The 24,441-nt window shown below is 46.1% G+C and overlaps 1 protein-coding gene across 9 annotated transcripts in view; it reads right to left on the minus strand.

Annotated features, from left to right (window-relative positions):
- The window catches only part of EML1 (EMAP like 1), a 209,710-nt gene that overhangs the window by 142,067 nt on the left and 43,202 nt on the right, over positions 1-24,441 (minus strand). For 2 of the 9 annotated variants that reach the window (XM_050796684.1, XM_050796680.1), the window contains exon 1: positions 9,598-9,803. The exons of 3 other annotated variants lie outside the window; for them this stretch is intronic. In XM_050796684.1, coding sequence (XP_050652641.1) covers positions 9,598-9,664 — 67 coding nt within the window. In that variant the 5' untranslated portion in view covers positions 9,665-9,803. Of the gene's footprint in view, positions 1-2,998; positions 3,331-9,597; positions 9,804-24,441 lie in introns of those variants that run through there. 4 more of the 9 variants (XM_050796679.1, XM_050796677.1, XR_007727182.1 and 1 more) reach the window with 3 other exon arrangements.

The following is a 24,441-nucleotide window of genomic DNA, read 5'->3' on the forward strand; positions in this document are numbered from 1 at the left end:
CTTGCAGGAGGCACATTCGAAATGTCTAATTTCCCTTGGGTGAGCTCATCGGTGCCCATGGATCCCATTACTATCTGGATGCTGACGGCTCGCAAACGTTCTGTCCAGCCCAGCCGTCTCCTAGGCTCCAGACCTTCACCAACGGCCTGCTCAGCACCTCAGCTTGTGTTCCATATGTCCTCCCACCCCACAAGCCCAAACCACCTCCCCCGTGGCCTGGACTGCCATCTCTGCACAGGCCCCCCAGCCTGTCCTGCCATCTCCAGTTGCAGGTACCAGAGACCTGGGCGTCAGCCCTGATTCTGCCCTCTCCCCACTCTTAATGTAAATACAGGATGTTACCCCCTAAGAATCTCCTGCGTCTTGCTCCCAACCCCCGGCCCAGGGTGAATCACCATTGCCTCTCCCCGGGTTACTGCCATAGTCCCCCCACCTCTACCCTCCTACCTCCACCCTGGACTGCACTTCCCACCTGCCCTCCCCCTGGAAGCAGAGTGATCTTTCAAAACGAAAAATGTGAACAAGTCGCTCCCTTGCCTTAAAATTCTCCTCTCTATTCCCACTGCTCCTAGGAACAAGACCAAACTTCTTGCCATGTCCCCAAAGCGACGCTCCCAATTCCACTGCAAGCCACGTTACTCCTTTCCCTTTCACCACAGGCAACCTTTCAGTTCTCAAAAGGTTCTTTCCCACCCAGGGCTTCCTAGACACTTCCCCAGCCTGAATGGCTCTCCCCACTTCCACCTACCCGCCTGCAGTGAGCAGCCAAGAAAGATGCTCTCACGGACGCCTCTCTTAGGAAGCCCGCCCTAATACATGCCCCCAGTCCTGCAACACCCTACCTTTGTTCCTTAGACTTCTCAGAACAACCTATCACTGTTGTCATGAAGCGAGTGTGAAAATAACACTGGATATTTAGCTCCTGAGAAACAAGTTAGGCTTCCTAAGGCCAAGGACCATGTCATCCTCGCATTTCGCTGGAACCCCTAAAACAGTGTAATAATGAACACTGTGAGTACTTGAGTGCTTGTTTAAAGGAATGGATTGAATACTGGAGGAAGGAGGACTGCTTTGGGTCTGCTGCTGAAACCAAACCGAACCCTAGATGAGAACTGATGAGGGCCCCAGTCAGGGTGGAAGGGACAGATGATGAGACATTTGGGGTGCAGAATCCACTGAGTCAACTGAGATATGGGGCAGGGGGTAGAAGAGTCTAAAATGATTACTAGGAGAATCTAATATTTATAGGGGAGACTACATTTTTGACATGTTTAATTGTCCTAAGAACACTGTAGATATTCACTGGAAATCAGCCCAATTTGCCAAATGGACTTAAGTCTCTCCATGAATATTCGCCTAACCATTTCTACCCTGGTTATCTTTAACTGTGGGCTGCCCATTGTCCTTCAAAGGTTATTTGTGAGAAGAATGTGCAGTCCAGGACGGTGGGTCTCCCCTACAGGGGCTCTGCAGAGTGAAGGGTGCCACCAATCCTGGACCACACCACGACAAACGCATGGATCTGGCCGCTGGCCTCAGGCGGGCCCTCTGCTTCCCCTCCCTCTGACAGCAGGGCCTCGGCAGGTGGGAAGGTCTCCTGTTGGACTCCCTACCTTTGGCAGGCCCTAGGCTTGGAGATAGTGCCCTCAGGCATCATCCAAGTCTACAGGTCAAATCCGCCTGTACACTGTGGGAATGGTTTATTAAAGATAGACAGTTTAAATATTTTCCAGAAGGCTGGCAGAATAAATAAATGACTGCATTTTAACACACAACCGAGTACCCTGCAAAAGATGGTTTTCCCCGCCAACAGTATTTGCTAGTAAAGGTAAAACTTTAGAGTAAACAAAAATTGAAATGTATCCACCTAAACTGAATCTCAAAAATTAGCTGGGTGCAGGGGCTCCTGCCTAATCTCAGCATTTTGAGAAGCCAAGGCAGGAGGATCTCTCGAGGGGAGTTCAAGACTAGCCTGAGCAACAAAGGAAGACTCTGTCTCTAAAAAAATTTTTTTTTAATTTAGCCAGGTGTGGTGGCACACGCCTGTAGTCCCAGCTACTCGGGAGGCTGAGGTGTGAAGATCGCTAGAGTCCAAGGAGTCAAGGCTACAGTGAGCCATGATCACGCCACTGCACTCCAACCTGGGCAACAGAGTGAGACCCTGACTCTAAATTAAAAATAAATAATTAATTAAACTTAAAAAAAAAAAACCAAGTCCTTTAAAGAAAGAAAAACTCTTCTGAAGAGCTATTTCTTAAAAAGTAAACCAAAGAGGGTATGCACTTGCTCCTGCTTACATCTCAGCACACCCCCAGTCCTGGGCCAGATTAAAATGAATGAGCAGCCTTCAGCAAAAATGAAATCTATGTGCCAAATGTCTAGTGAGAAAAACATGAAGCCGGGGGTGAGGGGTGGTATCAATAATAATTATACAGCTTTTAGAGTTTACAGCACACTTTTGTAATCAGTAATGCTTCTGAAGGTGTTTAAAACGTTTTGCTAATATTAGAAACCGTCTATTAATGAGCTAGATACAATTATAAGGATGAATAGTTGTTCCTGAAAGAAATTTTCGTAAGTAGTACAAAATGCCACTGATTTTAAGTCCCTGGAGAGACTGCCTTACTAGAGAGAGCAAGGCTTTCATGTTCCGTTTTCAATGTTATCCATGATGAAGGTTTTCATGCTACCAGTTTTATAGCATGAACAAGCCGTAACACTAGAAACAAAGATGTTATTTCTCCTCTCTTATCCAACCTCCACTCAACTAAAATGTTTTTTAAGAGAATATGTGAAAAGGTTTACACTATCTCAGAAATGGACAATAATCAACTAATGGCTACTTTTTAAGCACAGTTTTGTGATTTTTTTCCCACCAAAACGCATGGGTTTCTTTACAATGTCATCAATGGTTGTGGTTTGGCTATAAAATAAGCTCCTTGCTGGGTGGAGCACCAAGTATGCTAATCAGAAGTTCTCGCTTAGCGTGGGTGCTTACTTTGCACTTCTCCATGAGAGCATTTTCCTCTGATTCTGCTATCACAGAATGCCTCAGTCAGTCTTCTGTCACTGCATGAGAATGCAAAAGAGGCCTGAAAATTCTTCAGAGGGTTGAGTTTGGATAATTTCCTCACAGGTGTTCCTTTTAAATCCAACTATTTGTTTTATAACCATCGAGGTGCCAACTTGAAAATTCTGCCGTAATCATAGTTAAGAGAAAGTCATCGGTATTAGAGATGTCAAAAGATGTTTAAGATTATTAAATATTCTTAATTTCCAAAATATAAATGTTTAGAAATTAAAACAATGTTCCATTGCAAAACTAGAAAAAATAAACTTCAGTCACTCAAAAATTATAGTGATTTCAAAATATGACTGGGCAGGTCACATGGACTCGACCCCCCATAGTTACTAACAAGTAGCACCTGCCGAGAAGAAGCCAGGCCAGATCTGGGACATGGCAGATACGCTCTGGACAGGCCTTAGAGGGCATCTGATAATTCTCTCATGACACCTAAGGCAAGAATGAAAAAGGCTATTAACCACAATCACAACCCTGTAAGGCAATGGTCAATTTTGATGTTACTGTAATGCTAAAATATCTTAATGAGTGCTGGGATTATTTATAGCATTACAACACAGATTATAACGGTGTTGCAATCTGATAGGGCTCTGCCTGTTGGAGGAAACTCCCCCTTAAAAAAAAAGTAATTAAATTTAAGAAAAGATTTAGCCATGGTACATGTAAAGTAGACAAGAATTTTACTGGAAAATCAGTAAGAGGTAATAATGTGATGTGACAAGCAACGGAGCCTATCTAACCTTAAGCCGCATTGTTAGAAGTATAGGCCAGGCACAGTGGCTCATGCCTATAATCCTAGCACTTTGGGAGGCTGAGGAGGGTAGATCACCTGAGGTCATGAGTTCAAGACCAGCCTGGTCAAAATGGCGAAAACCCATTTCTACTAAAAATACAAAAATTAGCCAGGCCTGGTGGCACACACCTGTAGTTCCAGCTACTCTGGAGGCTGAGGCAGGAGAATTGCTTGAACCCAGGGGGCAGAGGTTTCAGTGAGCCAAGATCGCACCACTGCACTCCAGCCTGGGCAACAGAGTGAGACTCTGTCTCCAAAAAAAAAAAAAAAAAAGTATAGACTTTGGAATAAGGGAGGTGACGTATCCTATTCTAATCTTCTCTGTGTAGAAACCATGCCTGGAATACCACATTCAGTTGTATCAAGTTAAGAGAGGAATATAGACAAAAGGAAACAGGTGTAGATGAGGCAACCAGGATGATTAAATTTAAATTACGTCTTAAGAGCTAGAAGATGTGAGAAAGAACTATAATGATTGTCTTCAAACATGTGAGGACCTAATATATGTCCAAGATACTAAACCTATTCTCTATGGACCCAAGGGACAGAACTTCGGCTGAATTTTCACTGCTTGTAGGATCTGACAGTCTGAACTGTCCAGACAAAAAATGGATTGCCTGGAGAGGTATTTACTTTCTAGTCTCTTGAAAATGCTCATGCACGGGTTGAGCAGCCTTTCTAGCTTTGAACAGCCTTTCCAGCTTCCCCTACAGGGCAGAGATTTCAAGCTGGAGGGGTGGGGGCAGGAGAGGAGGGCCAAAGCACCACCCTCTCCCCTATCCCTTTCAGCTATGGCAGCTCTGTATCTATCTGCTTTACTGTTGGATTCCTGGGTAACCTTTACTTTGAAGAAACAGCTCAAAGGCTTAAGAAAGTAAACCATGAGATGAGATTACCTGCCAGATCCGTTCAGGCGCTGAGATTTTTTTTTTTTTTTTTTTGAGACGGAGTCTCACTCTGTCGCCCAGGCTGGAGTGCAGTGGCGCGATCTTGGCTCACTGCAAGCTCCACCTCCCGGGTTCATGCCATTCTCCTGCCTCAGCCTCCCAAGTAGCTGGGACTACAGGCGCCCGCCACCACACCTGGCTAATTTTTTTTTTTGTATTTTTAGTAGAGACAGGGGTTCACCGTGTTAGCCAGGATGGTCTCGATCTCCTGACCTCGTGATCTGCTCGCCTTGGCCTCCCAAAGTGCTGTGATTACAGGCGTGAGCCACCGCGTCTGGCCACACTGAGATTCTTATAACCTATGGCAACCACGTGCAGTTGTGCACTGACTCGTTTTGGTAAGCTGTGATTGATCAAAGGATCCAAAGGACTCACAGAAATGTATGAGCAACATTTTGTTACTTGCTCCCACTTCTTTCCCTCTTTCATCTATTTCCTTAATTATTTATTCTTTTATCAGAAAGGCATAATAAAAAGAGCTTGATATTTAGGTTTCAAAAAGTTCAGACTGGTTCCTAAAAATGTTAAGCCCAGAGTTACTATATGACCTAGCAATTCCGCTCCTGGATATCTGCCCAAGAGAAATGAAAACACAGGTCCACACAAAAATGTGCAAGTGAGTGCCCATAGTAGCATTATTGATAAGAGTCAAAAAGTGGAAATAACCCAAATAACCCATCAACAAGTAAACAGATTTAAACAGTGTGGTATCTCTCCACAGTGGAATTTAATTTGGCCATAAAGGCCGGGCGCGGTGGCTCAAGCCTATAATCCCAGCACTTTGGGAAGCCAAGATGGGTGGATCACAAGGTCAGGAGATCGAGACCATCCTGGCTAACAAAGTGAAACCCCGTTTCTACTAAAAAATACAAAAAAAAACCAACTAGCCGGGCGAGGTGGCGGGCGCCTGTAGTCCCAGCTACTTGGGAGGCTGAGGCAGGAGAATGGCGTGAACCCGGGAGGCGGAGCTTGCAGTGAGCTGAGATCGGGCCACTGCACTCCAGCCTGGGCGACAGAGCGAGACTCCATCTCAAAAAAAAAAAAAAATTAAATAATTTGGCCATAAAAAAGGAATGGCATGCTGACACAGGCTACAACATGGATGAACCTTAAAACATGCTAAGTGAAAGAAGCCGGGAACAAAAGACCAAACATTCTATAATTCCATTTATACAAAATGTCCAGAATCTATAAAGACAGAAAGTAGATTAATGGTTACTGGGGGTGAGGGCAATGGGGGAACATGGAATGACTGCTAGTAGGTATTAGGGTTTCTTCCGGAGTGATGAAAAGGTTCTAAAATCAGTGAGTGGTAACAACTGCACAATTCTGTGAATATACTATATGCGCTTAATGGTACAGTTTAAAAACACATTTTTATGGTATGTAAATATTTCAATAAAGCTATTACTAACACACACACACACACACACACACACACAAAGATTCAGACTGGTATCCAAGTCCTTACTAGTTCTGTGGCCTGATAAAGTTGCCAAATCTCTTTGAGCCTACGTTTCCTCAGGCAGAAAGGAAGGATGGTACCACCACCTACCTCAAAATGAAGCCTTGAAGAAAATATGGAGTATTTCCCAAATCATAAATTGTCTTATAAAGGATAGCTACTGTTCACTTTTCAAAACGCTTCAGGGATTTTTTTTTTTTTCAGCATTAAAAGAAGTTTGTGAGCTGGGTGTGGTAGCATGCACCTGTAGTCCCAGCTACTCGAGAGGCTGAGGTAGGATAGCTTGAGCCCCAGGAGTTCGAGGTTTCAGTGAGCTGTGATCATGCCACTGCACTCCAACCCAGGTCACAGAGTGAGGTCTGGCTCAAAGAAAAAAAAAAAAAGCTTGTGATTTCTAGCTCACTTTACAGATTTCAAATACTCTGAAGGAAACAATGCACACATTTTCTGCTTAAATGAGAAAGACAGTTCCTGAAAGATGAGGATGAGCCTTTTCAGGAGGCTAGATACTGCCTAACTTTGCATTTCATATCCATTACAAATTATGAGGAGAGACGCCAAGAAAAAAGTATAAAAGAAGAGAGAAATTTCATTCATAAGAACAAAACTTTTATCTTTCCCCCTTCTCGTTTATACATTATCATCTCTCTCTCTCTCTCTATCTCTCTCTCTCTTCGAGACAGGGTCTCACTTTGTCACCCAGGCTATAGTACAGTCATAGCTCAGTCATAGCTCACTGCAGCTTCAAACTCCTGGGCTCAAGCAATCCTCCCATCTCAGCCTCCTGAGTAGCTAGGATTACAGGTTCAAGCCACCATGCCCAGCCAACTTTTAAAAACTTTTTGTAGAGAGGGGGTCTTACTATGTTGCCCAGGCTGCTCTCAAACTCCTGGCTGCAAGTAATCCTCCCGCCTCAACATCCTACATTTTGATCTTGTCTTTATTTGGCCAGAAGGAAGTTAACTATGACAGTCATCCAAATAATATGTATGAATTATATTTTCTAAAGCAATAACCATGATTTTTTAGTTTCTATCACTATTAACAGCATGAAGCATACTCAACATATGAAAATGTATGATTCATATATTATGCTGCTGTCTTGCCATTGTAATCTACGTCTCTCATTTAAAAAAAATTGTTTGCCAATGTAGCTAATGAAATATCCAAACGTTTAATTTAGTTCCCAGTGAAATGGCATTTCTGTGACCCATCGCTTTAATTGAATCATCATAGTAATTAGCTGACTTGTATTCATTTATATTTTCACTTAATGAAAGCCTCTTAAAATGTTTCACATCAAAACATCTGTTGCCTAAGATATCACCAGTTAACATTCACTTCTGCCCCATAGGCCACTCTTGCTTTAAACTTTATTCATTAGACAACCTAAAAAAAATAACAAATATAGAGCCGAGAACTTTTTGAGAAAAGTAATTCAATACTTACAAAGTGACCTTATTGTTTGATTCTAGTTAAGATGGCTTTTCTTTAAACTGTTACCTCTACAAAATATAAGAGCTGGTTTTTACTTTCTCCTGGACATCACCACCAGTAAAATACCATGCCAATATCTCCAGGCTGGCAATGAAAAGGAAAATGCAGAGAACCAAAACATTCATGAATAGATGTGTAGCTCAACTTCATGACTCAAATGCTATTTAGGAACAGTATGACCAGGCCCCCAAACAACTGCTCCAATAAAAATATCTAGGCTCATTTTCGTATCGCAAACCAAGCTGTCAATAATATGCCCACAGATTAAATTTGTGAGACCTGATGTCTCAAAGTCATTTAATACAAATTTCAGCCACATATCTTTCCAACTAGCATAGGGAGAATTCTACCATAAGCGTACAGGAGTTTGTACTTACTTTTTAGCTCAAAAATAACAATTTGAATATGATTGATTACAAATCAATTAAGGAACCTATTCAAAATGTTAATTGAGGAATCTAACCTACTAGAAAGCAAAACCGTTCCCATGACTCTATACTATAAAGTATCCCAGGGACCACCAGCGTACCAAATACATTCTACCTGCCCTCAACCCCTTCTGAGCCTCAAAAACACAGGGGTTCTGCTCTTGGAAACCGGCGTTAAATTCAGAGACAGAGTAAAAACTTTCTTTAATTCCACTGAAGAGGGGATTGCTAAGTTCATGAAGACCCACAAATGGTTCAGATGTAAAGTATAAGCTGCAAAAGCTATCAGAGTATACATTCTAACATGAACAAGATGATAAATTTCACCAGCGATAAAAATACCACTACAGAGGATGAATCAACACACTCTCCACTCTTTACTGCTACAGTGACAAACAGGTGTCGAATAACAAGAAAACTTTCCCTAAATCACAATACAATAGCAAAATAAATTGCTCCAGTTGTCAAAGGGTCTAGAATTCAAAATTATTCCGACTGCACTTAAGCAAATTCTATCAAATACACGTTTTTTCCCCATTAACAAACTTTTAGGGCCCTTTGACGGAGCAATAAACCCAACATGTAAAAAAAAAAGTGTGGTTAACTTTTGTGCGTGAATTATCACACATCATGTTCTGATAAAATATTCAGTGTGCTGTGAAAATCTTTTTCAACTCTGCCAATGAGACTGAAATCTTTCAAGCATGTAGGATTTCATATTTTTAAAAAGATGCCATATTGGTGGATATGAATGTTTCCTTCCTGTAAAATTGTAAAACAAAAAGAAAAGAAAAAAATAATCATTATCCCATAAACAAAATAAGAAGCAACACTGAGGCCAGGTCCACTTTGGCTTTCCATTTAAAAAGCTCTAGATTGTATTAAATTGTGATGATTTCATTAAAGTAGACCTGAATGGGTTCTGGGGGTCCAAACACTGCGTGCAGCCTCGCAGGAGGGTTTTGTTATTAAAGGATTTGTTTCCTGAGTTCTTCATCCAGTCATTTCCAAACAGATGTGAGTTGGGAAGCAAAAAAGCAACACGTTCCCCGGAACGCGGATGCTTCCCGGGCCTCCCCGCCGCCCTGTGCCCCACGCGCCTCCGCCCGGGCGCGCTCCGCGGGTGTTGTAGCCGGCGGGGTCCGCGCACCAGTGCCGGGAGCCGGGCCGGCGGCGGGGATCCCGGGACGGCCCGGAGCGAGGCGCGGCCCCGCGGCTCCAGCACAATGCGCCGGCGGCGGGAACGGGGACCGCGCGCCCCTCCGTAACAACTTTGCGCGGCCTCGCCCGCGGCCGCCGGGCCTCGGCCCCTCGGCTTGGTCGCCGCCGTCGCCGTCGCCGCCGGCCGCCGCCCGCCGCCCCGGCCCCGCGCGGCCGCCCCTCACCGTTGCAGAACTGGAGCAGCGAGGACGTGTCGTACAGGCTGCTGTAGCTGGAGAAGCCGTCCTCCATGCTGAGGCCGCCGGGCCGCGCCCGCTCCCCGGCCCGGCCGCGCCGCCGCCGCTCACCACACACTGAGTCGAGCCCGACCGCGACCGGCGCTGGCGCTGGGGCCGGCCCTGCTGTGGCGGCTGCTGCTGCCGGTTACCATGGCAACCCCGGGCCCGCCGCCGCCGCCGCCGCCGCAGCCGCGCTAGCCCAGCGCCCGCTCCGCCCGCGAGGGGGCGGCCTCGGCGGCTGCGGGGCCCGGGCCGGGAGGGGGACGTGGCGGGGCGGGGCCGGGCCGAGCCTCCGGCGCCTGCGGCCTCTTCCCCAGCGGGGAGCGCTGCCCGGGCGGCCTGGGTGCTGCAGGGCCGCCTCTGCCGCCCGCCGTCCGCTTTGCCAGGCCCCGCCTCCGCGCACGGGGGCCCAAGGGCTGAGGGGCGCGGCGGCGGTCCTTGTGGGGGCGGGGGACAAAGACCCAGGCCAGGAGAGAGCGGGCGTGCGGGGGCCCGAGGTAACCTCTGCCGCGGACGCCCAAGCCCACCCGCTCCTGATGCACTGTTCCCGCGCTCGCGGGCAGCTCCACGACCAAACATGGACAACGCGCCCGCGCATTTCGGCCGTTTCTACTCCGCGGCTCACTGTGGGCCACATCCTGCCGGCGTGCCCTTCTGTCCACACGTTTTTCCGCCGCAGCAAGGCCCTGCCTCAGTGAGAATTAGCACGGGACTGGCAAGTCCGCTCGAACCTTCGCTCACACTGGGACAGAGAGGCCATCCTGGCACCAGGCTGGAAGTCCGCAGTGTTGAGGACTGGACGCAGCTAAAACATCGCTCTGTGGTTTCCCTACGATCAGCCACTGGGATACAGATCTGTCACATTACAGGCTTGTTAACTTGCTACAGGACTAAGGAAATCAGTATTTATTCTACATCAGAAAGAGACCAAGAGTTAGGAGAAAATAGCGCAGTAGGAGAAACACACAGATCCATGAGTTTGTAACTTTTCCAGCCCATATACATAAAAATGCTGTTAATGGTTCGCATTTTATTCCCATGGAGTGAAGTAAGTAAAGACGCGCCAAATAACAAGCAGGGAAGCAAGAAATTAGAATACATAAAATGGATGATCTAACCCAAGAATGGGCTTGGTCCCAAAGAGACTGCAGAACGTTTACACTTCCTGTTGCATCATAGTCATAATTCAGTTCCATGCCAAAAATCTGAAATTGTAGGTACTAACTTGTGCAGGTTGAATACAGTGGGTGAAATAAGAACTGAATAAGTTAGAATTAGGAAAACTCGTAGGCCTCACTTGGGCTCAGAGGCCTGTCCTTCCGGAAGCCCGGCTTGGACATCAGTAGGTGGCAGGTGAGGGACAGAACTTTGTCATTCTGTGTGCGGCACGGTTAGCACATGGGTTAGTAAAGACTGGTGCTACACGCTGTAGGCAGACGGAGAACTTTAAGACCTTATCCCTGTCCTGGCAGGATTGTTAATTGGGAAGATGCATTGTGGGTGGAGGCTGAAGGGCCGCAGGTGCTGCGGGTTTGACTGTGACTTGGTGGATGGAGGACAGTGGGCAGGACAGTGCTAGTGAGGAAAGAAGGAAAGGTGCCTGCAGACATTGTGCAGACAAGTGGGAAATAAGACTGGACTGAGGGCAAGGGGCCAGGTAAGAGAGGCCCCAAGAGCTGCAGAGGAGCCTGAACCAGACCTGCTGGGAGATGGAGGGATGCTTGGAGGGTTCATGCAGGCAGGCCACTGATGAGAGCTGTGTTAGGGAGCTGGGTCTGCCTGCTGACTGGGCTGCAGGGGCCGCGGCCTGTGGCTGGAACAGCCCAGGATGTCTGCAGTGCTCCAGAAATGAGGCACCAAGGGCGGGCCAGAGGGAAGTTGCTATAGGACCATACAGCTGGAAAGACAGGAAGGTCAAGCGAGGACAGCACAGCCTCCAATTAGAAGTGCCCTGTAGCAACTAGAGAGAAAGAATTGAGATTTGGGAGTTGTCAGCAAAGGGATTATAACTGAAGTCTCTAAAGAAGAGAATGGAAAATCGGACAGGGGCTGGGGCATAGCCTCAACAAAGGAGAGAGAAGGACATTCCGAAGGAACAACGGTTAGAGGCAGGAGAATCAGCAGAGGACATTGTCTCTCTAAGCTAAGAGCACAGAGAGCTTCCAGTGGGCATTTGCATAGAGTTCTCTGCAGGAAGGGTCAAGGAGGATGAGGCTGGGGTAAAGCTCTCCTGTCTGGTGGCAGAGGGTTCCCAGCGACCTGGAGCGCCCTGGCGATGCAATAGGTTGGTGGATATCAAAGGGAGAGGGCATGTACATGCATGTTAGAACACTTTGGCAGGGAGGCTGAGCCCTGGGCTTATGCCTATAATTCTAGCATTTTGGGAGGCCGAGGTGGGCGGATTGCCTGAGTTCAGGGGTTCAAGACCAGCCTGGGCAACATGAGAAACCCCGTCTCTACAAAAAATTAGCCGGACATGGTGGTGTGCACCTATAGTCCCAGCTATTTGGGAAGTTGAGGTGGGAGAATCACCTGAGCTCAGGAGGTAGAGACTGCAGTGAGCCAAGATCATTCCGCTGCACTCCAGCCTAGATGACAGAGTAAGACCCTGTCACCAAAAATAAAAAAAATAAAAAAAGAAAGAAAAAGAAAAAAAGAAAACTTTGGCAGGGAAAGGAAATGGGAGGGACCAAAGATAGTTGGCAGAGGGCCAGGTAAAGTGTCCCCTTGCCCCCGCATGGCACAGATGGGTACTCTGCCTCTCTAAGGTGAGAGGTAGATGCTATGGAAAAGGGGCTTTCAAAGGGTGAAACTTAACACCCAGATGCCCATTTCATCGTCCTCATTTCCCATCTTTCCTCTGTCTACTCCAGTGTTCATGCTCTCTCTACTCCACTTTGCAGTTTTATACTTTAGGATATGTTGGATGATTGGCATTTCTGAATTTGAAAAGGAAGTAGTAATCATGAATAATTAGAAGATGGTTTTCTTTAAAGCCAAATGTGGTGGTGTGTGCCTGTAGTCCTAGTTATTTGGGAGGCTGAGGTGAGAGGATCACTTGGGCCCAGGAGGTTGAGGCTGCAGTGAGCTGTGATTGCACCACTGCCCTCCATACAGCGCAGCTGGGGCAAAGCTCAACTCCAGCCTGGGCAACAGAATGAGACCCCATCTCAAAAAGAAAAAAAGAATGTTAGCATTACTTATATTTAATGTTGTAATATTTGGTGGTCACAATTTAGACATGGGAAAGGAGACATATATTTAAAACTTCAGCTGCCAAATTGAGCTGGAGATTTTCTTAGAAGATATTATTTCCACTAGAGTAAAGTTACAAATAAGACAATTAAGAACTCAGTCCACTTTCTTTTGAGATGATAAAGATCGTCATTACTCTCTTAACCTAGAGTATTAAACAGCTATGTTTTTCCCACAATGGTAAAATCTTACTCTAAAAAAAGCTAAATTTAGAATAATTGCAATGATATGCATGTTATGTCAATTAGGTATAATCTACACAGCATTAAAAAAGATCTGTGGGGGAAGTTCAAGAAAAATCTCTGAAAACTAATAATGTGTGATGTTTTTGCCTAAACATTTTAACAGACTGATATTCCACGTCATTGTGAGATAATTTATAGCCTGAGCTGCAAAAATGTTGTCATTGTAATAAATGATGTATACTCTCTAGGACAATATAACCACAATGTTCAGTGGAATTAATAGCAGCATTTGTACAACGTGTGAAAAAGAGAAAGGAAAGTGAAAGCTCTGTAGCCTTTATTCATAGAAAGGCAATTTTTAAAAATCACCCAGAAATGTGCAGCCTTGTGCATCTATTGTTTAATCCAACACTCTTCCAAAAATAGTTACACAGTGCCAGGCCCTATGCTTGGGGCTGGGAATGTAGCACATAGAACACAGTGCCTTCCAAACTGCAGGTGGCCATGAAGTCAATTAAAGAGTCATAACTGGCAAGTTTCCAAATGAAATAGAGGCCAGGCATGATGGCTTATGCCTGTAATTCCAGCACTTTGGGAAGCTGAGGCGGATGGATCACCTGAGGTCAGGAGTTCGAAACCAGCTGGCCAACATGGTGAAACCCCATCTCTACTAAAAATACAAAAATTAGACAGGCATGGTGGTGGGCACTTGTCGTCCCAGCTACTCAGGAGGCTGAGGCATGAGAGTCACTTGAACCCAAGAGGTGGAGGTTGCAATGAGCCGAGATCATGCCACTGCACTCTATCCTGGATAATGGAGCAAGATGCTGTCTCAAAAAAAATAAAAAGAAAGAAAGAAATAGCAAATTCCACTTCTGGATACTCAGAAGAGTTGAAAGCAGGGACTTGGACAGGTATTTGTACACCCATGTTCATAGCAGCATTATTCACAATAGCCAAGAGGTGGGAGCAACCTGAGTACCGATGGATGAATGGTTAAACAAAATGTGGTCCATCCATAGAGTGGAATCTTATTTCATCCTAAAAAGGAAGGGAATTGTGATACATGCTATCAGAATGTATCAAGACACTATGCAGCGTGAAATAAACCAGTCCCCAAAAGCACAAATATTCTAGGACTCCACTTACATGAAGTGCTTAGGGTTTTCAAATTCACAGAGACAGAAAGTGAAGGCTGGGGAGAGGGAGGAATAGGAAGTGAGTGCTTAATGGGCACAGAGTTTCAGTTTGGAATGATGAAAAAGTTCTGCAGATGAATGGTGATGTTGGTAGAAGAACAATGTGAATATCCTCATGCTTTATAACTGTGCACTTAAAGATGGTTACAATGGTGACTTTTATGTCATGTGTGTACACACACATATACACACATATTAGGGAGATATTTTATAGTCTCCATATGTTGCCCAGGCTGGAGTGCAGTGGCTATTCACAAGTGCAGTCAGAGCACACTAGAGCCTCCAACTCCTGGGCTCAAAGGATCCTCCCTCCTCAGCCTCCCAAGCAGCTGAAACTACAGACACACACCACCATGCCTGGCTGTTGTGTATATTCTAACACAGTCTTTAACATGAAATGGAATAGACAATTTTGGAGTGCACTGAGCATAGTAAGAACGAGTATTTGTGCTGGAAACATTGGTCTTTACTTAAAAGGTACCTACGTGTGCTGAGTTGCGATATATAATACAAGGCATTTCTTGTTGTGGGTCACGGTCACAATCTTTTTTTTTTTTTTTTTTGAGACGGAGTCTCGGTCTGTCGCCCAGGCTGGAGTGCAGTGGCCGGATCTCGGCTCACTGCAAGCTCCGCCTCCCGGGTTCACGCCATTCTCCTGCCTCAGCCTCCCGAGTAGCTGGGACTACAGGCGCCCGCCACCTTGCCCGGCTAGTTTTTTGTATTTTTTAGTAGAGACGGGGTTTCCCCGTGTTAGCCAGGGTGGTCTCGATCTCCTGACCTTGTGATCCACCCGTCTCAGCCTCCCAAAGTGCTGGGATTACAGGCTTGAGCCACCACACCAGGCCTGGTCACGGTCACAATCTAAGAGACATTTGGACATATAATAATTGTACAGATAAACGTATAAATACAAATTATAAGCACCAAGGAACAAAGCTAGGTGGAAGGATTTCAAATTATTTCTGAGGCTCTGAACTGGACTAAAGAGGAAAAGAAGCTACCAGAACAGCCATGGGCAGAACAAGGGGCGGCCACGTCAAGCAAGCTGTGGTAGGAGATCGGGAGGCCTGCTTGGATGGGACCTTGGAGAGCCTGTCAGGGGCTTCTGGTTTTACTCTAAGAGCAGAGAAAAGTTGACCTTCAATTAATGTCATGGGCTTAATTGTGTCCTCCAAAAAATTAATCTGTTCAAGTCCTAACCGCCAGGACCTCAGAATGTGACCTTACTTGAAGATGGGGCCTTTACAGATGTAATCAAGTTAAAATGAGGGCATTAGGCTGGGCCCGAATCCAATATGACTGGTGTCCCTATAAGAAGGAGAAATTTGGACAGAGATGCACACAGAGGGAAGATAAAGTGAAGACACGGGGAGGAGGCAGCCATCTGCAAGCCAAGGAGAGGGGCCACAGAAGGATCCAGCCCTGCCCACACCTGGGTTTTAGACTTCTGACCTCCAGAACTGTGAGAAAATTAATTCCTGTTGTTTCAAGCCTCCAGCTGGTGGCACATTCTTAAGGGAGTCTGAGCAGATCAGTACAGTTAGTATAGAATCTCAGAGTCAATCCGGGTGTGGTGGCTCACACCTGGAATCACAGCACTTTGGGAGGCTGAGCCAGGCGGATCACCTGAGGTCAGGAGTTCGAGACCAGCCTGGCCAACATGGTGAAACCCCATCTCTACTAAAAATACAAAAATTAGACAGGCGTGGTGGTGGCATGGTGTCATGGTGGATGACAGGATGTCATCCCAGCTACTCAAGAGGCTGAGGCAGGAGAATCGCTTGAACCCAGGAGGTAGAGGTTGCAGTGAGCCAAGATCGTGCCCACCACAATCCAGCCTGGGCAACAAGAGTAAGACTCTGTCTCAAAAAAAAAAAAAAAAAAAAAAAGAATCTCAGAGTCAAGAATTGGCTATTCCACAGATCACAGATGCGGCACCATTCACTACTCATATTAAAACATAAAATTTAGCTTCTCATGATAAAATTGTTACTCTATGAAATGAGAGGTAATCACTGATTCTGACAACCATAAGGGAACATTCAACTCTATGGTCTCCAACCCATTTGCTGATGCAGCTGTCGTTTCTACAGCATCCCTGACAAATGGTCACTCTGCCCCTTTCAGTTCTGAAGCACTCCAATTATTGAAAAGATTGTTGTTTATTTTCATCCTAAATTGCCCTTGCCAAAGTATTCTTCACCAATCCTACTTTTGTCTGGTCAATTTCATCTCTCTCTGACCTGGTTCTGGCTTCTATCTCCTCTGGAACGTTGCAACAGTAGCCTGTGTCCTGGTTTACCCAGCCCTGCTTCATTACTCCAGGGTTAACTTACCCAAAGAGGCGCTAACTGATGTCCTCTCATTCTCTGCTGCCTACCATATTAAGTGCAAACATCTTGGCATGAACTTCAAGTCTGTCTGCGCTGCTGCTGCAAATGCCATCTTTGGCATTCAACACCCCCCTGCCCCACTGTGCTCTCCGAAAACTCCACTTCACGACTCTCAGACGTGCCGTGCACTTGAAGGCTTTGAACCTTGGCCAGTGCTGTGCCCTAGTCCTGAGTGCCCACCTCCCCTGCCTGCCAGGCTAGGAGCTGCGCCATCAGCAGGGCCTCTGCAGTCATGAGTACATCTGCCCTTGTGCCAATCTGCTTTGCCTTGTGGGAACTTGTGTACAAGTCTGTCTCTCCTGGGAGATTATATGCCCCTAATGCCCGTCATGCTTGACACAAGATTGAACGTAGTTGGCAGTGAGTAAATGCTGAGTGAACAAATGAACTGTGGACAAAAGTGGTTGCCCATTACACATGATAGGCTTTCAAATGCCTGGAAGAGAACCCACATCTTCTCCAGGGTAACATTCTCCATTTCTTCCCTGTCCATTATGTGACATTGTTTCTAGACCCCTTGTCTGGAGAGATGTCCATCCCACCCAACCAGATCCTTTTATCCTGAATCCTGAAGATTCAGGTACTCAGAACAGCATACAGTAACCTCAGAGCACTCCGACTTGGGTGGCATTTCCCTTTAGTAACTTGAATATTATAATTCTATTGATGCAACTGAAGCGTGTATTTTTTGTTGTTGTTTTTTTGTTTTTTGTGTTTTTTTTTGAGCAGCCAGGATGTGGACTGTAGGCTCCATGTTGAACTTGCGGTCAATTATAAACCTATCAGTCTTTTAAAAATGAACTGCTATTGGATCTTCTCCATCCTGTACTGAGCTAATTGATATTTTAAAAACTGAATGACAAGACTTATCTTTATCCTTGTTACATGCCATTTTGTTGGCTTCTGTCCATCATTTTAGCCAACCAAAATCTTGTAAACTCTTAAATCTGGCATTGTCATAGCAGCGAATGTGCCATAATGCACCCTTCAATGTCTCCTTCGTCCTTATAATTGATCACCAGGTTAGCAGTACGGGAGGGGTGCAGAGTCCTGTGTATGGCACTGGATGCCTGCCCAGCCACATCTCTATTGATCTGTTTCTCAGTGCTTTGGAAATACCTGTCTAAAAATGAAATCACCCCAACCGTTCGTTCACCCAGCCTATTTTCTTCTTCACTGTCCACAGGATTTTGTGAAGGAGCTTCGCCATTGCTTTGTAAATTTGGTCTGGTAACACAGAAAAAGAGGGAACGAGGTTGGTTTGGCTCTCAGGCGCCACTTTTCCTTCCAAGTGTTTACACACTAGCTCTTCAAAGATCTGTGAAAATTCTTGCTCAGAACCAATATTAATATCAAATGTATCATCTGTATTTTCCAGAATCCAACTTTTTCTGCTTTTTGGAAACTTATGACCTTTTTTCCCTTCCCAGTTTTCTGTGACTCCCATCTGGCAAAATTAGAGCTGGCTTGCTGAGGCCTGGAGAATGTATTCACAGTAACCGAACAGTCTCTTGCCATCTCTTGCCTTTCTTAGGCTCTTGGCAATTTCTCCCCAGGGATGTTTCTTTTATCCCTTCCAGTGTTAAGATTATTCTCCTTATTAGAGAAAAAGGAGGCTGGACGCAGTGGTTCACGCCTGTAATCCCAGCACGTTGGGAGGCCAAGGCAGGTGGATCACCTGAGGTCATGAGTCCGAGACCAGCCTGGCCAACATGGTGAAACCCCGTCTTTACTAAAAATAAAAAATTAACCAGTCATGGTGGCATGTGCTTGTAATCCTAGCTACTGGGGAGACTGAGGCAGGAGAATTGCTTGAACCTGGGAGGTGGAGGTTGCAGTGAGCCGAGATCATGCCATTCATTGCACTCTAGCCTGGGCAACAAGAGTGAAGCTCTATTTGAAAAAAAGAAAAGAAAAGAAAAAGAAAAAAAGCCTGCAGAGCGAAGTCCTAACCATGCAGACTGGCTTTCGGGGTCCTTCATGGCTCCCCTAGTTCTTCCGGTTCCTTGGCCCCAGTCAATCCCTCTGCTTTTCATTTCCCAAACACCCCACAATTGTCTGCCCCTGGGGCTTTGGTTGTGAGATTCCTGCTGTTGGAAATGTCTTTCCACTCAGTCTGTGAGCTCCCTGGCTGGGAGCCTCGCACAGGGATGCATTTCTACAGCTTATCTTATGAAGGCGAGACGTTGTCAGCCTGTCAAAGCCAGCTCCTTGTTTTCCCTTGTGTCATCGGGCCTGGATGGGCTGGGATGGGGGAGAGGCACTGGCCGAGAAACAGCACTATGTGATAAAGACGGCCTTATCAAGGGCCTCTCCAGCTTCATTATCCTATTACACAATGTCAACACTGCAGAATCATGAACTTCAGACCCTTCCACAGATAATCTGTTAATAGTTCAAATGGATAGGACAACTCTGTTATCTAAGAAACCCAGTAGGCTATTTACCCAAAAGTGTTCCTAATGATTGGACTCTAGCAAAAGAATTTACATATTTTGAAGTATCTGAAGTGGGAAATTAAAAGCAATATTTGCTTGGCTAATTATTTTTAAAATGTCCTTGCAGGCCAGGCACAGTGGCTTACACCTGTTATACCAGCACCTGAGGAGGCCAAGGTGGGCAGGTAGGTCCCTTGAACCCAGGAGTTTGAGACCAGCCTGGGTAACATGTTGAAAACTTATCTCTATACAAAACACGAAAATTAGCCAAGCATGGTAGCATGTGCCTGTGGTCCCAGCTACTCAGAGGGCTGAAAGGTGGGAAGATTGCTTGAGCCTGAGAGGTCAAGGCTACAGTGAGCTGTGATCATGCCACTGCACTCCAGCCTGGGCGACAAAGCAAGATCCTGTCTCAAAAAAAAAAAAAAAGAAGAAAAGAAAAAGTACTTGCATTTAGGAAACTTGATGTTGTAATTGTCTCTAATTCATACAATAGTGCAGACACCACAGTAGATTACAAATGAATTTCCAACTGTAGCATCTCCACCAATCAATGGGATTTCCAGGGCATTTTGTTCATTCACTCCATCGTGTTGCCTATAAGGTTTTATGGCAATTCCTGGCATGCCACAGGCTAACCACAGAGCAAATAAGCTAATATTAGAGCAACCACTCATCCCAGAGGGCCTGGGACAGCCGGGTTTAGGCCTTTGTCCTGGGTGCTCATTAATAGTACTCCTTTGAGGCCAGACACAGTGGCTCACGCCTATAATCCCAGCACTTTGGGAGGCCGAGGAGGGCAGATCACGAGGTCAGGAGATCGAGACCATCCTGCCAACGTGGTGAAACCGCTTCTTTACTAAAAATACAAATATTAGCCTGGCGTGGAGGCACACACCTGTTGTCCCAGCTACTCAGGAGGCTGAAGCAGGAGAATCGCTTGAACCCAAGAGGTGGAGGTTGCAGTGAGCCAAGATCACGTCACTGCACTCCAGCCTGGGTGACAGAGCAACTCTGTCTAAAAAAAAAAATTACCCCTTTAACTCAGGAAAGTATTCTGGTTTGGATGATAAATTGTATGGCCATCCTAGTTAATAAAGATTTAGAATCTTTCCATAGTGTGCATTGAAAGAAGATTATCTAGATTGATACAGGTTATGCTTCAAATGCTATCATAAGCTGCCTTACAGTATCAAAGTTACAAGAAATAAAAAGAAATGTTCAGAAACCTGGATTTGTATCAGGAATGTTCAGGAAAAGGCCCACTACTGAGGCTTGCCTGGTCCCCTCCCATCATCTCCTTCACCAGCTTTTCCATCCTGGTGTTCTAGAGATGCTGCACTTCTTCCTAATTAATGGAGGGTGCAGGAACTCTTGCACGTATTTTTGCCATGGTCCCAGGACTCCAGCTACACCAGAGAGTCGGGCAAAGGTCCTCAGCGTCCTTCTGGAAGTCAACTCGATAAGAAGTTGCTCCCCTACCTCCCTTACAGGCTTGGTCACCGGTTCTTCATCACAGACAGTTGCTGAGAACTGACCCTGGGCTCACACATTTCACCACACTGAGTGCCCCCGCTATGCCAGGAACAGGAGACACAATGGGGAACAATGCACCATCCCATGCCCGAGGGTCTCACAGCCCAGAGGGGAGCAAACAGGCTTCAGGTTACACTCACACAGGCCCCCCGTCACCATCAGGTGCTGGCTCCAGTCCCTGCTGCAAGCCTAGCTGGTGCTGCCTGCACCTGGCATGTAAGGAAACTCCCTAGGACCAGAGGGGCAGGGGCCTGGCCCGAGGTCACGATGTTGGTAAATGGTAGAGCTGGGATTTAAATCCAGGCCTGTCAGGCCCAAACCCTCACTTTTCTGCTTTGAGCAGCCACCTCTTCAACAGAAGATGCAATAAGAGAGCTGGTGGGGGTGGAGGGCTTGGGGAAGGAAGGAGTGGGGAAGGGCAGATTCTACCCAAGCATGCAAGCTGACACCCAGGCTGGGGACAGGTAGGATAACAGTTCCCTATGATAGGGTGGGGCCGCAGGCCTCCTGCTGTGGGTACAGACCCAGGTTTAGCTGTGCTTGCCCCACAAGGCATATTTGGAAAGTGTTTGTTGCTTGGGTTTGGGACCAATAGACACATGGGAATTACTGAACCCCCGGGGCAGTGGCGAACTGAGGAGTCCAGAAGTCAAAAGCAGGGGAGCATACCTCCAGCCTTAATGGATCTGGGAGATGACAGGTATGGAGAGGAGGCGGGAAAGAGGCTAGAAATGCATACTCAGTGTGTCTGGAAACTGATGAGACACCCAGCTCTGTTAACGTCAAAGAGGGGACAGGGAGCTCAAACTGAAGGCATCTGGCCCCATTGCAGCAAGCCTGGGACTCCATACTAATGGGCTGGGCTTAGTCTATGGGCAATGGGAGCCCCTTGGAAGCCACAGAATTAGAACTGTGCTTCAGGAAGACTGATGGGAAGTGTACATACCTGGGCCAGGGAACATGAGGCATGAAGACAAACTAGTGGGACCTGTTCCAAGTGAGGTAGTGTGAGCCTGGGTTGGGCTGGCAGCCATCCTCCCAGCCACGGGGTGGGGAGCTGGCCTGCCAGACCATACCGCTGATGCAGAAGAAGCCAAGGGAGGATCTGGGGTCTAGAAGGCAGGAGTGGCGGGTGGTGTGGGAATCAGGAAGTGAGTGCAGGGGGAGGGCATGGCCTTAGCAGTGAGGATGCTATGCAGCATGGGAGGCACCCCCCATGAGCAACGGCAGGGCCTTAGGGCTAGAGTTGGCTAGGAAACAGGTGGTGGGGGAGGAGAAAGGCACTGGGAAACCCACCTGAGGGGGTGGTGTCAGGAGGGGAAGAGCCAAGCATGCTAGATGGGAGGAGGAAAGAATTAGAAGCTGGGGACGAGTCAAGGAGAAGGGAGGCAGCCAGTGGAACAGGCATCCAGAGGACTGAGCTGGACCCAAGCACTATACGGGGGCAGGGGCGGGTGTCCTTGGAAAGAAGGAGAGATGCTTCATCACCCAGGAGAGGAAGGTTAAAGTATGAGGTAGATGAAATGCCATAGGAAATGTGAGGCTTCAACCATTCACTCTACAAACACAGGTGTTGCTTAACGACGGGATACGTCCTAAGAACTATGCTGTTACACAATTTCATTGTTGTGTGAGCATCGTAGAGTGCACTTACACAAGCCTAGATGGTACAGCCCACTACACAGTTAGGCTACATGGTACAGCCCATTGCTCCTAGGCTGCAAACCTGCATGACAAGTTGCTGTACTGAATATCGTAGGCAACTATAATACAATGGTAAGTATTTGTGAATGTAAACATCTCTAAACAAATAAAAGGTATACTAAAAATACAGTGTCATAACCTTACGGGACCACCATTATACGTGCAGTCCATCACTGACCCACTCATCATGATGCAGCACATGACCACTTCTTGGCAACATAAGCATTCTTGTTAACAGGAAGCTCTATCAGTGCCTTTCCAGGGAAAGGTGGTGCCTGGAGTATTGAGTTTGCCTCGGCTCCTCATACCCCCAGGACAGAGAGGATGGAAGAGAAACAACCTCCATACCACTTCAAACTGGAAAATAGGAAAAGGGGAGATACAGTCTCATCTGCCCCACACAAGCTGAACTCAAAGGCAGCACGGGTGGGCAGCCAAGGAGCAACCTACTTCCCCCACAGAGAACCCCCAAAGGCTTAGGAATGGGCAGGACCAGGTACTTCTCACAGTAGGGGCACAAGAGGGTGTGCTTAAGAAACTGCTGTGGATCGAACTGTGCTCCCTTCCAAATTCATACACTGAAAACCCAACCCCCAATGTGACTGTATTTAGAGATGGGTCCTTTAGGAAGTAATTAAGGTTAAATGAGGTCTTAAGGGTGAGGCCCTGATCTGTTAGGATTGGTGACCTTATAAAAAGGGAGCGAGAGATATATATATTTCTTGCTTTCTCTCTGCCATGTGAGGACACAGCAAGAAGGTGGCAGTCTGCAAGCCAGGAAGAGAGCCCTCACCAGGAACCAACCATGCTGGCACCCTGACTAGACTTCAAGCCTCTGGAATACTGAGGAATACATTTCTGTTGTTTGAGCCACCCAGTCTATGGTCTATGGTATTTTGCTATGGCAGCCCAAGGTGACTAAGACAGAAGCAGATAGATTCCTCCCCAGTCTCTTTCCTCTCCCTGTGAAGATTGGAGTTTCAATCTGTTAAATAGGTGAACCAAGGGGTTCTCTACACAAAGGCATACCAGAGGGGAGGGGAAGCATCCTGAAGATGGCAAATAAATGATAGCCTGATGCTGAACGATGATACCTCACCCCAGCTCCTTCCCACCCTCAGCTTGCAGAACATTGGCAGCCAGGGGTCTGCTGTCCAGGCAAGAGAGTAGAAGGACCTTTCTTAGGGAATATAACAAAGTCTTGTGGAAAGACCTAGAGGTTGGGCAGGTTGGGAAATAGAGTGAAGTTCGCCTGTTGACAGGTCTCATCTGTAGACTCAGGGCTTGCAGGTAGTGTTTGAATGTTCCCCCTCTAAGATTTGAATGGAGAGCCAAGAATCTGAACATTTGAGAAAATATAAAAGTCACAAAAAACGGTAGAATGAGGGGGTATGAGGAAATAGACAACACAGAGAACAGAAGGAAATAAAACTATTATTTATATCCTCATAGGTCAAAGTTATTGCATCCACGAAACAAGAATGCTATTTATAAAATTAGATGATAAAACGTCTTTGAAAATTAAAAATATGGCCATAGAAATACAATCCCCACAGCAATGTCTACTGATAGAGTTGAAGAAATCTCCCAGAAAAATAGAACAAAAAAGACAAAGCTACACAGAATATAGGAAGAAAAAAATGGGATATCATATTGGGAAGTTCAGCATCTGAATAACAAGTTTCAGGAAGAGAAAAATGAAGAAAATAGAGGAAGGGAAATCATCAAAGAAACAATTCAAGAAAATTTTCCAAAACAAAGAAACATGACACATGAATTTCTAGATTGAAAGAGCCTGAGTGCCCAGCACATTGGAGGAAAAACAAAACAAAATACCACCACTAAATGTTATTTATACCCAGCAAATGTTATATCCATCAGATATTATATGCACCAAATGTTTTAGAACATTGAGGATAGGAAAACATTCAAAAAGCTTCCAGAGAGAAACAACAGTCTCAGGCAAAGAATTAAGAATTAGAATGACATTGGATTTCTAAACAGTAATGATATGAGCTAGAAAACAACAGATAAATGCAAAGAATAAATTTTTGAGGGAAAAACTGTTTTAACCTGTAAT

Source organism: Macaca thibetana, chromosome 7, assembly GCF_024542745.1.
Source record: "Macaca thibetana thibetana isolate TM-01 chromosome 7, ASM2454274v1, whole genome shotgun sequence".
Taxonomy (NCBI): domain Eukaryota; kingdom Metazoa; phylum Chordata; class Mammalia; order Primates; family Cercopithecidae; genus Macaca; species Macaca thibetana.